The sequence below is a fragment of the Pteronotus mesoamericanus genome, unplaced genomic scaffold (assembly GCF_021234165.1).
Source record: "Pteronotus mesoamericanus isolate MK-2021 breed Mesoamerican mustached bat unplaced genomic scaffold, CSHL_Meso_final contig_105, whole genome shotgun sequence".
Lineage (NCBI taxonomy): Eukaryota > Metazoa > Chordata > Mammalia > Chiroptera > Mormoopidae > Pteronotus > Pteronotus mesoamericanus.
The window spans coordinates 16,082,922-16,096,851 of NW_026555006.1; the positions used below are offsets into that span (position 1 = coordinate 16,082,922).

At 36.5% G+C, this 13,930-nt stretch overlaps 1 protein-coding gene across 1 annotated transcript in view; it reads right to left on the reverse strand.

Moving 5' to 3' along the window:
* SLC35D1 (solute carrier family 35 member D1) overlaps window positions 1–13,930 on the reverse strand; it is a 46,916-nt gene that overhangs the window by 26,823 nt on the left and 6,163 nt on the right. Inside the window, exons 7-8 of the mRNA XM_054574439.1 lie at window positions 13,342–13,444; window positions 9,433–9,525 (exon numbers count right to left, since the gene is read on the reverse strand). Coding sequence (XP_054430414.1) covers window positions 9,433–9,525; window positions 13,342–13,444 — 196 coding nt within the window. The remainder of the gene's footprint in view (window positions 1–9,432; window positions 9,526–13,341; window positions 13,445–13,930) is intronic.

The following is a 13,930-nucleotide window of genomic DNA, read 5'->3' on the forward strand; positions in this document are numbered from 1 at the left end:
GTACTTCTGCATACATCATGTCATCTGATTCTCATAACAACCCTGTGAGGTAAAAAGGCCAAGCCTTATTATCCTCAGAAGAAAATGAGTAACTTACTTTAGATAGTACATCTAATATGTGGTGGATCTGAGTCTATATACTCCAAGCCCAAGGTTCTTTACATTATGCATTACATTTTATTAATACAAGTACACCAAATATACCACAGTCCCCTTTGGGAACATAATAACTATAGAATATTAAAAATATATCTCATAGGCATGATTCCATTTATATAAAATTCAAAAACAGCAAGATAATTCTCATGGGATTTTTTCCTTCCCTAAATACTCAGCCTACCTTTGGAGAAGGCCATTCCATAGCACAAACAGCCTACTGCATTCCTCTGCTTTGTCACATAAATGGATCTTTGGCTGCCACAGAACAAGCAGCAGCCATCTGAAAGTATAGCTGTAGGATAAATATGATGCTAACAGTACAATGGTGTCCACTCTCCCTATACAAAGATAACATTAAAAAAAGGAAAAGGTAAAAGCCACTGTGTATTAAGTGCCTACTAAGTCCCAGGCTCAAAATGTTAAGTAACTGTCTGAAAATTATCCAGCTAACAGGTGCCTGTACAGCTCCACATCTATCATTTCTCTATCTGTATACAGGGAAAAGCAAAGCAAGGCAACATGTTCTGATTTGTTTTCTCCTAGATGGCTCCAGTTATTGTTATTGGCTGAGTCGAAAAGTGGGAGTTCTAATTCTAACTGCCATTAATTTTTTGTGAAGCCATCATAAATCCAAAATCCATTATAACCACTCGAAGCTGCTATCTATATTTCAAACATAGAAAACAGACTGCTCCATCTGCCTCTTATGAGACTCAAATGAGAATGAAATGCAGACACTTTAAATGTATATAAAATGCACATACAGAAGAGATTATTATTGACTTAAACTTCCACCACTACTATCTTTCAGTGATAGATTTGCAAGATAGATTTTCTTCTCCCTAACACAGATGTCACAGAGAACACGTGCACTGTTAATCAGGGGAAGAAAATTTTAAACACAACATCTGCCTCTATAGAAGCCTGAAGAAAATGACCTGATTGTTCATCCTGTGTGACAGAACTGGATGGGCTCTTTGCCACATGACCTGCAATCTTCAATATTGGTTGAGTAGTAGCTCTGATTACAGATTGAATATACAAAGATAATTTGTTAGATTACCTTGTGTTTTGAACCAAGGCTCTGATTCTAGGTACTGGTGGGTGTAATGTAAATACAGGCCAACATGCACCACAGGCATGAAAAGAATGTGGTATAACCAGTGGGCAAATGGGTTATAAGAACTTCCTAAAACTGGGCATTTGGTTTGAATGAGACTTCTTTTTAAATAAAAATATTTGGAAAAAGTTTGATGAAAAAGTGTTCTTTAGTTGCTTTAAGGAAATTAAGAAAGGGAGTATCTAAGTAATATTAGGCACTAAAACTATATAATCAGCAACACAATCAATAAAATCTAGTCCAGGGATACAATCAGATTTGTCTTATCCCAGATAAGTGATATCAGTTATTGTATATAAACTGATCAACTGATTCTGAGTGTCTGGACTACTGTCTTGGTGAACCATCCGAGGCTATGGCTAGGCTTAGCAAAAAGTGCCATGACTATGTGGTGCTATCTACAAAGAGCAGAGGATGACAGCACCAATTCACCACCTCTTATCTAATGAAATAATTTCAATGTGTACTTTAGTATCAGATGTAACCATTCTCATTCCTAGGAAAATTAAATGAGCACCAAATAGCCAATTTACTTTCGATGTAAAATGAATTTCCAATCATGACTGAGACATTTTCTTACTTGTTTTGATATCTTCTGACATAGTATAAAGTCTAAAAATAAACAAACCACTTAGTCTTTGGACTTCATGGTAAAAAAAAAAAAAAATGGGTGATGAATGATACAGTTCTATTTTGGAAATTCTTTCTCCAAAAAAACTATGTTGAAAGAAAGTGAATCCTTATCCCAAAAAATAAACTGCTAAAAAACATGCTAAGACAGAAGTTAATGTCAGGGGTGTAAATAATCTGCACAGTTCCCTCTCTACATTGAAAAAGTAGTCCTGGGTCACCTACTCTGTTCTCTGTACTGCTATAACCATGTGCCGCAACTTCTGCTCTAACTCCTGCTCCTGGCTCAGACAGGGAGTTGGAACTCAGGTGTCTTCACTGCCTCTGCTATCTAGGCTCTGCCACCTATGGAAAACCTTAACAACTTAACTCCAGCTTAACAAGTCACTTGTATTTGAATATCCTCAAAGGTGAGAATAGCTAAAAAACATTACTTTGTCAAAACACGATATACAGACAGAGAGAAAGATCTAGTCATTCATAACTGGGAAATAACTGATCCAACCATCTTGTTTTATGTATGGGAATACCAAGATCCAGAAAGCAGAAGTGGCCTGTCTCCATGTGCGAAGAATAATTAATTCAGGGTTTGAGAATCAGTCTTTATGGTCCAAGGAGTGACCCAGAAAAGATGAACAACTCTAGGGAAGCTAAACCAATAACCTAAAAATTCTTCTTATTTAGTCAGCAATGTTTATTAGGAGACACCTTTAGCTAGACAATTTGTGCTGCAAGTTTTCCTGTAAAATTCATCTAAGCCATGTAATTGAACCACTGATATAATGAAGACATTATACAATGTACCAGTGCTTACAGTACTGGCCTTGTAAGACCTACAGCAAGGGGTCTGTTCTTCTATCCCTACATGAGAACACCTAGCAGGGTGTGTTGTCAGAAGGCCAGGCTCCAATTCCTGAAACTGTGAATCACTGGCTTTGTGCTGCAGACATTCCCTTTTGGAGGCAGCAACTAACAAGTTTAAACACAGTCTGTCCTAACTGACACTCTGAAGTCGTCAAATGACGGTTGCCCCACCTTTATCTAGTTAACAAGATATCTTTTATTAACAGTAAGCTGGCTTTTGCATGATACAGTCTTTTTTTTTTAAGGAGAATCTTTTTTTCAAGGAGAACATATGTTTTAAAAAACTAAATGCTGAAATACCGGTTCCTTGATTTCTGGCAAACCCAGGACTTTGAGCATCTTGAATAAACTTTTTAAAAAAATTACGCACACACATACACATACACAGAAGTTTGGTTTCTCAGAATGCTTTGCCAGTGACTTGTACAATATGATGTGCTCACTGGTATTAGTTGTTTGACTGAATTTCCCTTTCCATTTTTATGGTAATTTAGTTTTTTCTTCCTTGGCCTTCAACTCTTGCTAAAGGCTGTGTAGGCCCCTTTACTGCTTTGTATAACTCCTGCCTCCCTGGGAGCTGACCTTTCAGGGCCCTCTTATGAGATTCCTCTCTTAACAACGGTTTTCCTCCTCTGCCTACCAAGGTTAATACAGGGGTTTGGTGAAAAATAATTAGGATCTGATTTTGTTTCAATTTGCACAGTAGGTCAAGAGTATGCAAATCTGAATGAGAATAAGTTAATTTGTCCCACTTCCCCCAGTTATTTTAAAATTTAGAATTCATCACTGAATAGCCATTATTTATAAAAAATAATTTTAAAAAACTTTTTTAAAAAAGATTTTATTTATTTTTATTTTTAGACTGAGGGGAAGGGAAGGAGAAAGAGAGGGAGAGGAACATCAATGTGTGCTTGCCTATTGTGCGCCCCCTACTGGGGACCTGTCCCACAACCCAGGCATGTGTCCTGACTGGGACTCAAACCAGTGACCATTTGGTTTGCGGGCCAGTGCTCAATCCACTGAGCCACACCAGCCAGGGCTTTATCTTTTTCTTACTGTTACTTTTATAAAATATAATTTAAAATACATTCACATGGTTATACAACCAAAAAATATAAAAAGATAAGTAAGAGTCTCCCACCCCTTCCTGTTCCTATGTAGGGATTCAGAACAAGACACTGAAAGATGTGCCTCTGTGGCACGCAGTTTATTTTGTATTAAACGCAACAAAATACAGGCAGAAGAGAAACTTCCATCCCTCCTCCTGTAATTACCTGGAAAAATTCAAATTACGGGCCTTGCCCATAAGAGATTGTCAGAAATAACCTTTTTGACCTATCAATATGGTAGGGCAAACTACTCATTATTAAACATGTGTTCTTTTTATCAACCTGTAATGACTTTCCTCTGAAGCCCCAAAGTGCCGTTCCTTATCCTTGCCTCAGAATGTCATATATATCTCACTTTAACTTTCTGTCCCTGAACCTCACATGTATATGGGGTTCCCATACATACACATGTAATTAAATTCAGTTATTTTTTTCTTGTTACTCTGTCTCACGTAGTTCTAATTATTAGACTAGTTGAAAGAACCTTGCAGGGTAGAGGAAAGTTTCATACTCCCTCACAGCCACATAGTATTTCTCTCTCTCTCTCTCTCTCTCTCTCTCACACACACACACACACACACACACAGGTGGTTACTTTATTAGTCTCATGTATATTCTTCCAATTTCTCTACTTAAATAGTGACTAAAATGTATGTGTATATTGTTCATTCTGTGTGAAAGAACTGGATGGGCTCTTTGCCACATGGCCTATAATCTTCAATATTGGCTGAGTAGTAGCTCTGATTACAGATTGAATATACAAAGATGCTTTCTTAGATTATGTTCTGTTTTGGACCAACTCTCTGGTTCTAGGTACTTTTTATTTTATTTATTTTATTCTATAGTTTTCTTTTTATTTTATTCAAAAGGTAGTATATACATATACTTTTTTACACTGTGCTTTTTCATTTAACACTTTATCGTAGAGATCTTTTCATTCAGCACATAAAGAGCTTCCATGCGAACAGATCTGGGTCAAGAAAACCAGGAGCCCAACAGATGAAAATAGTTTATCAGCTCTGGTTATCAGGAGTCAGAAAGAAGCTGGGCTCATGCCAGCTGTCAGAACAGCAGCCTCATCTTCAAACTGGCATGCCTTCTACTTCTTAGAAACTATGCCTTGGCCCTGGAAGGGGCCCTACCTAGAGAACCAACCAATTTGATTGATCCAACCTACTCAGTTTACACATGACAAAGCAGGGCAGGAGAGTAGAAGGATCTTGTCCAAAGTCAGACTATGGTCAGAAGGAGAATTAGAGATTGCTGGCCTTCTGCCTTCTGGCCCCAAAGTCTCTCCCTTGTAAGACTTTTAGGGATTTGTCACTATCTGCAGAGTAAATTTCGAGTTCCTGTATTTAGCACTGATCCCAACTTAGAAGGAAGCAGGGGGTGGTATGGTTGGAGAGTGAGAGTAATAGTCAGAGTCAGGAAATCTGGGTTCTAATCCTGAGCCCTCTTTGGACCTCAATTTCCTGACCTGTGAAATAAGAGGCCTGAGCCAGATGCTAATGTCTCTTCTGAAGTTTCCGAAGTCTTTGATTTTCTCCTCCTAATCATACTGAAGAGTCTGGTTCTTAAAGTTGTACTTGTACTCATACTATCAGTTATATCTAGAATGTACCTTTTGTTCTTCCACATCTTTCATGGCCCATCTTGACTTTTCCTGATATTTACTTATTCAGAAAATGTTCCTCATAAAAAAACTAAGCACTCCCACCTCGACACTTAGAACAGTTCTTCCCTTGACCTAGATTACCCCTTCTAAAGAGCCACAGAAATTGCCCTCTCAGACCTATTGAGTGTTTACTAAAAAAAAAAAACTCACAAAGGTGCTTTCCCTAACCATCTTATCCAATATAGAACTTCTCCAATCACTCTCCTCATTTTAGTTCTCATTGTAGCTCTTATTATACAATTATGTTTAGTCTATCTCACCACATCGGTACATAAGCTCCTTTAAACCAGCAACATGTCTCTTTTTTTAAAATTTAGAACAGCACCTGACACATATAAGCATTGAATAAATATTTGGTAAATGAAAGGAATATGATTATTTGTAAATGATTAAGTAACAAGTCCAAGCTGCGGAGACTCCATGTCTAATACTACCCTGAGGTACTTCTCATACTCAATAGCTTCTTCTGCAAGAAAGCCCTGCACGAATGTCCAAACAACAGAAAAATATAAGTCAGGGAGGGAGCATAGATGTAGTCATGCAAGCAGCAAGGGATCTATTTGGAATCAGACAGGCTCTAAGCTCTGCCACCGTGCAACCTTAAGCACGTCCTTAACTTCTATAAATCAGGTAACAACTTCCCTCACAGGTATACAATGAGGATCGGGGAAAATAGTTTACAAGGCATCATACTTTACAGGTAAAATATTACTAAAGGCCAGAAATAGGCCCAAGTTGTTAATATGGGAACAGCTTTATTTAAAGATAAACTGTCACACGAAAAAGGACCCAGTCTTTAAAAAGATGCATGCACATACATGAGTGTCTGTCTGCTTATAGGTATACATATTGTGGGGGAAAAGCACGGGTCTAAAGGACACTCACTGAAAATGAACCTGACTTAGAAGAAAACTCTTACCTGAAATCCTGCCACATATCCCACTCTTTAATGTGAGCTCTTTTTGCCAGACTTCACACAGCCCACTGACTACCATGAATTCTCCAGTGGAAGAAATAAACTGCAACCTCCTGCAGGTAGTCTTTATGAGCCTCTGAGACACATTATGCTGTCTATGGCTTCCACCCATGGTTTCTGAGCTGGTTAATAAAAGCAAACCACTCAACCACCTCTCTAAGTTATAGCTCAACAACACCTAGAACAGGTTAGTATTACTTGTTGCATTTGGTAGATAAAACAACCAAGCCCTATATCCTTTAAAGGGCTAATCTTGCTTATATTCAACCCACATAAGTTTCTTCCTAACTTGACTACCTATAGTAGTGACTGAGAGACAGGCACTTTGGTGCTGGATCTTACACCATCTCTGTAGCATAACAAATGACTTTCTTGTATGGCAAAAACTCTGTTATATAGTTCTCATATACTCTCAGATGAACTCAGCATAGGGCTTTCTTAGCATAAGAAAGATACTCAGAAATACCAGTCTGAATTGAACTTAATTCTCAGTAATTTTGGAACAGAGTCAAACTTAGAATTCTCACTTCTAAGTTTCAAATTTAACTCATAATCTACCAAAACAACACTGATTATTCACATCACTTACATTTTAATGTTGTGCATAGGCAAAGCTCCGTTAGACATTCCATCTCCAACAAGGAGAGAGAATGGAACCTCTTCCATTTTATACCCTGCAATGCACCCAAAGCATTTCTCCTATAATACCTATAGTAGTTTATTGCTATGATGACAGATCTGCTCCAAAAGGTGACTTTATCGTCTTCAAAGGTAAGAATACTACCTAACTCATCTTTTTTCTTATCACCTGAGCTTAACACTATGAGACACACAATAGCACTTAACTACCTGAAAATGTTAGAAGGACAGTAGGTTAAGGAGAAAGTGTAAGAAAAAGATCACAGGGTTGTAAAATTGCCAGTTAGTGTGTCCACCTATACCCTAATAATGTGTCACTAGGAACCATGTTACTTTAATAATAAGAGTGAGAATGAACAAACATGTGAGACCCAAAATACTAATAGGGTCTGATTACAAAGCAATGAGTTCAGCTTCCATAATTAGTTCATCATCCCAACTTTAAAGTTTAGATGAACCATTATTCTTTCAAAATAAATCTTTTTTTGACCTTAGCCTGGCATTTCATTAGGAGAAAAAAGAAGAGGAAAATCTAAAATCTCATCTTAATACAGGTGACAAAGTAATTTTTCCACAGTTAACATTCTTAATTATATTGAAGCATTTCAAATTACATGTGTATTATTAAACTATGAAATATGCATGAGTTATGCATATAACTTGTAGTTAAATGATAATCACTCTGGAATGAAGAAATGTCTCCTTTGGTTCCATTTTTTCAAGTAGCTACTAGTCAGTTTCAAGTTAATGGAAATTTCATATTTGCCAAGTGCATAGAATAACCTAACCACATTAATCCTTTCAACTTTCTTATGTACAGATTGGCCTCAAGATTTGAAATCGTCTGTGTTGCCAAGAGGGGCCTGGTTATTTTACATTACATTCTTGCCCCAAAGCTAAGGAGTAGTTGCTTCTGCCAGAGCCTGCTAGCGAAAGGCAGAACACCACGGACAGACCACAGTCTATGGAATCAGGCTTCGATCTAAATCCTGACTCTACTGCCCACAGACAATGTGACACTGGGCTAGTGAGTCTTTCTGAACCTTTATTTCCACATTGGCAAAATACAGATTAATTCAAACTTTCTAAAGCTGTTATGAAAACTATATTATACCACATACATAAAGTGACTACACTCACATAATAGGGACTCAATAAATGTTAGTTTCTCTTCCCACTTTTTTTGTAGCCACAAAATACTTATGTATTTTATTAGAGTAATAACTGCATTTTCTACTTTGATGCCATTTGTAGGCCTGCTGGCAGCCAGGTCACAAAGTTCATTTAAAACACTGACATATGTTCAAAATGATCTATGCTAGTTTTTTTACAGAAAGTTCTTAATGGGAAAAAAAAAAACTCAACAACAGCTTGATAAGCAGTCTTTTCCTACCTTTGATTCAAGAGCAATTTTTTTAAGTCTAACTACTTTCAAAAATCTTTTCTTTATTTTGGCTCACACTGATTTGTGTGAATTGTCACTGTTATTAGAGTAAATAACCAACACATTTATTCTGAGAAACCACTAGCCAGGGGAATCATTAGAGGGAATCTTGGTACAGAAATCCTTGGCAGAGTTTTAGATTTCCATTTATGTAATTTGCAAAAGTTTGTGAATTCAAACAAAATGGTACAAATTTTTTTCCTATGAATATGGGCTTGTTTTAGAAAAAAAAATTCTTGTCTGGATTTATTTTATTACTTTATTCTGGATTTATTTAGCTAAACATTTGCAGAAAATGCATAAACTATTATATTATTTGCTACTTATATGGTTAAGTCACCACACAGCACTAAATATCTCCTGAGGGAAAAAACCAGCTTAGGATTTAAGCCAGGATGACAAATTTTACACCAAAACAGAGAGCTTCTAGAGATGTCTAGAATTTTGCTTAAGTGTGAAGAATTCTACTATTTCAAGATTTTTTTGTTTTTCAAGGAGAGTTTGCTACTATTGTGCAGTTCAATGGAAATGTAAAAATTCCCTTCCTCTGTCCTTCTGGGGCATAAGAAAAGGACACTAGACTGGCTGGCATGCACTATTTTTATGTTGACAGCCGCAGCTATTTTGAGAATTTTGTACTATCCAATACCTATGCCAAGAAAAAAGGTTAGCATGACATTAGCAAGCTAAAAAGTAAATTACTAGTTTTGGGGTACTTAATAAGCACATTACTTAACAATTCCAATTTATCTTTGGTTATAAATAACAACACAATTAAATAACATAAGCCAATAAACCATAGTTAGAAAGTCCTACCTTTTGTGCATCTCCTGTAAAATACGCAATGGCCAGTGTGGGCAGAATCATGAATAGTGCATTGTAATAGAGAAGACCATATTTTCCCAGCTCCTAGGAAAGTAAATAATCAGGCATTTCATTTGGTTCTGGCAGACAGATATACAAAACCCTGTATAAAGTTACACACGTGCGTGTGTATACACACACACCTCCCCCACATGATATGCAGCAAGTCAGAAGTTATCAAACATAAAATAGCCTAGACTTTCAAAACAAAAAAACAGACTTATAAGTTTTTTAATTTATTTAAAATAAATTCCTTGAGTATTTAAGATCAGAGAAATAAAAGTGACATCAACTGTTACTTCAAAAAAATAATTAGGAAAGAGGTTATTTAGAACACATATACACATCTCTATAGAAGTACCTCTCATAGCCCTTCCCTTTCCAGAACTGAATCAGAAGTCATCAGGTTAGTGTGGGCTTTTCAGAACCATAACAGAATGCCATTAAGAGAGATAGATGGACAGATCCAGACATACAGACTCACACCTACACCAACACAGACAGATGTAACCTTCCAGTGAAGTATTTCTGAAAATGTGTATGCGAAGTACATTAAAAATTAAGATTATTATATATACAATTCCTAAAACATAGTGTGACTAGTTGTAACCTCAGCTTCCAGGGAGCAATGAAGGACCACACACATTTTCAAACACAGGGAGCCTATGAGAACTCTGGGTCTAGCTCTGACTCATGAACTTCTGGGACATTCATCAGGAAGCAGGGTCACCTGCAAAAGCAGGCCCGAGTTTGAGGGGGTGGGAGTGGAGAGGCCAGGGGGGTGAAGGAGTAGTGAGGATAGGGACATGGTATTTGCCTAACTTCTGTGACTGAGAGATCACTGAATTATGTAAGAAAATCAAACCACTTTTTCAAAAGAAGCTTTGAAAAACTGCCAACAAATATCCAACAACAGAAAACTAGTTGACTAGATTATTATACAACCATACAATGAAATATTATGCAGCCACTAAAAATGTTTAATACTGAAAGGTGCTCATGAAACAGTGCTAATGAAAAAATACAGGTTAGAAAACATTATATCATTGCTCTTTTAAAATTTTACACAAAGTATGTACATGCACACACATATACACTAAAGGATATCCACCAAAACAGTGCTTCTCCCTTGATGGTAGAATTAAGGAAGATTTACACTTTCTTCCTCTTGTTTATCTGTGTTTTCTACTATTTCTATTATAAATATGTATTATTTGTGTGATTTCTTTAAAGTTAAAAATGTTTTAAATTCAATAGTTGCATTCATGTCTGAAACACAACACTAAGTTTTTATGCCACATGTCTCATGCTCAAAGAACCATGATTATAAGCAGTTCTGAAATTACAGGTAATAAAACTCATGATTTATTAAAAGCTATTCAATGTGACCTTACCATCTCTTGGATCAACTGAAGAACTGATCGCTTATGGCCACCACAACACTCAGTGAAAAGGTACATCTATTTTCTAATGCAACAAGAAAAAAGCCATAGAACCAAAGAACCTTAAGCAACAGGTACCCGGTCAGCTAGGGACATGAGTGTTACCCATCTCTTAAAAAGGATGCCCATATTTGACATAAAACACACACGCACACACCATCCAGACAACGGACAAATACCAAACAATTCTGTTTTCTTTTTCACATTTAAACTGTTTTGAATATCTTTTACCCTGCCTTCTTAAAAGGGGTACATAGACTAAAATTTAACTTAGGGCATTATCATAAACATGCATTACTATATTGTGTCCTTATATGGTGCTGCCCTTAATGTTATGTTAATAGCCCCTGAATCATTTCTGAGTACTTCCATCTGATTTTTACAGTTTTCCTGTTTCTTTCCCTTGTTGTTAGCTGACCTTTTATACTGCTGGTAAGCCTCTCTCTGCCTCTAAACAGAATTCCATCCTCTAGTTTGTTGCTCCTAATCCATGAAAAGCAGATCAATATGCTGAAAGGGTCTCATATAAATAAGTCACAAGTCATTTCTGAGTATGAAACTAAAGAGCTCTCCCAGGAATAAAATACTCAGAAACCCGCCTTGCTTTTTTCTATGTTCTAGGATATACTCTAAACTATGCTGTTGAATATGGCAGCCACTAGTCATATTCAGCTGTTTAAATTTAATTATAATTACATTAAACTACTAATTCAGTTCCTTAGCTGTACCAGTCACTTATCAAGTGTTCAACAGCCATATGTGGCTAGTGGCTACCATTAATGGACAGCAGAAATATAGAAAATTTCCATCATCACAGAAAAACCCTATTAGACAATACTGTTGAGACAGCTGAGGCTGCTGGACAAATGAAATATTATTCATATCTATTTTCCAAGACAACAGATGGACTGAAGGGAAAAAAATGGAATAAAACTAAATCTCTAACTGGTCCCTTTTCTTACACTATTTCAGTAAGATAAATTTTTTTTTTAATAGTAGCCTCCATTAAAATGCAATCATTGTATGGAGTTGTCAAGGTAAGCAGGTGGAGAACAAGACATAAAAAGTATGTTCAAAGAAAATTTGTTGGAAACAGATCTACACTGTCCCTAGTTCTTCAAGGATATTAAAAATAAATATTCTAGCCCTGGCTGGTGTGGCTCAGTGGACTGGGTGCCAGCCTGTGAACCAAAAGATTGCTGGTTCAATTCCTGATCAGAGCACATGCCTGGGTTGCAGCCCAGGTCCCCAACTGGGGACAGTGAGGGAGGCAACCTACCAATGTATCTCTTAAACATCAATGTTTCTCTCCCTCTCTTCCACTTTCTCTCAAAGCAAATAAATAAAATCTTTTAATAAACAAACAAACATACATTCTCTGAAAGTCAGAACTATTGGGATGGCCATGCATTTTCCAGTTCTTTCTGGAGAAGGCAAATCTCCTTGCCAAGATGATATAAATTCAATACTATTACTACTAAAGAGTAGGTAAAGAGCGGTATTTATGATCTGAACTCCAAAAAAGGACCTGAAATAGTTTCAGAAACATTGCACATATACTAGAGCTGACTAAAAACTAAGCAGATAAGGTCATCTGGCTGAAAACATGGGTAGAAAAATAAGATAAAGCCATGATCTGTTACAATGAGATAAAATACACCAGCTATTCAGGAAAAACCATGATAATAACTATGACAAAAAGCTCACACAGGACCCCATATGGGATACATTATCCATATCTAGAGGGAAACTCCCTTCAATAACAACCCTATGATATGTAAAGCTCAGTTCCATATAGCTTCTTCTTATAATAATGTAATCTTATGAGCATACCACCATGTAGTAAAGCAGGGTGGCTCAAATAACTCAGCTTCCTGATGATCTGACTTGGTCTAAAAATAAATTTAGTGTGTCTATATTCAAAGTATATAGTAAAAAAAAAAAAAGGATAGAGTAGACAAACTAATAACAGATATCTATCTTTAAAGCCTTTGTGTGCATGTTGCAAGTTGAGAGAAAAGAGCTGGGTATATGAAGTTCATGTGAATGAGATCTAGGCCAGGGAACTAGGTGCTGCCCCTGAGAGAGAAAGATCCTAATGCTCCCTAAAGTTTCCCATCATTTGTATGAAAAATACACAAAGTCTATTCTTTTTCTGTAGCACTTTCCAATATAACTTCTCCTCAAATCTGCTCAAAGGCTTCCAGGTATTTCTTTCTTGTCCAGGTCCCTCAGCAAGTCCTCTGAAACACAGCCATGAACATTTACAGCATGTTTTTCTATCCTCAGAGTTCTTCTGTTTCTTTCCCAGCTCTCCTAAGTATTTTTCTTTATTCCCTGCTTTTTCCCAGATGAATTGGCATTATCATCCCCCAACATCAGTAAACATCTCTTAAAGAAATTTTACATTGCTACCTACCTTTGAATCTAATTTTTGTTTTACGTATGCACCATTTGCTGCTGTCAGGACATCGTTTATCAAAATAAAAACATATCCTTCCAGATCAAATGCTAAGTCAGAGCTGCAAAACATAAGCAACACTTTAATAATGACTTAGATTAAAAAAAAAAACATGCATTTAATTTAAAATAGGTCTGAATACAGTATTTGCAAGGACATTTTCTTATATAGGTACATGAACATTAGGCATTTTATCAACTACTAGTATTTCTTGATTTTTGGTTATAAATTGCAATTTTATACTCAATAGAGCCTTCAGAAATGAGAAGGAATAACACTTAAAATCATTAGGAGTAAACAATCATGTAAGTTAAATAGCACACTGCTCTGAATTCAAAGTCAGACAACAACAAGCGATCAAATTCACTATTACAATACATCTGAAGCAGCCAGAAGGCATCAGAGCACAATTTCACAGGTAACATAACCGAAAGGATGAGTTGTTAACATGTCATTTTCCAAAGGTTCACACAAAAGGTAAGACTATCTTGCACAGATGATTGGGCTACCAGGTGGAATTTCTGATGTGTGAGATCAAGCTAAAACA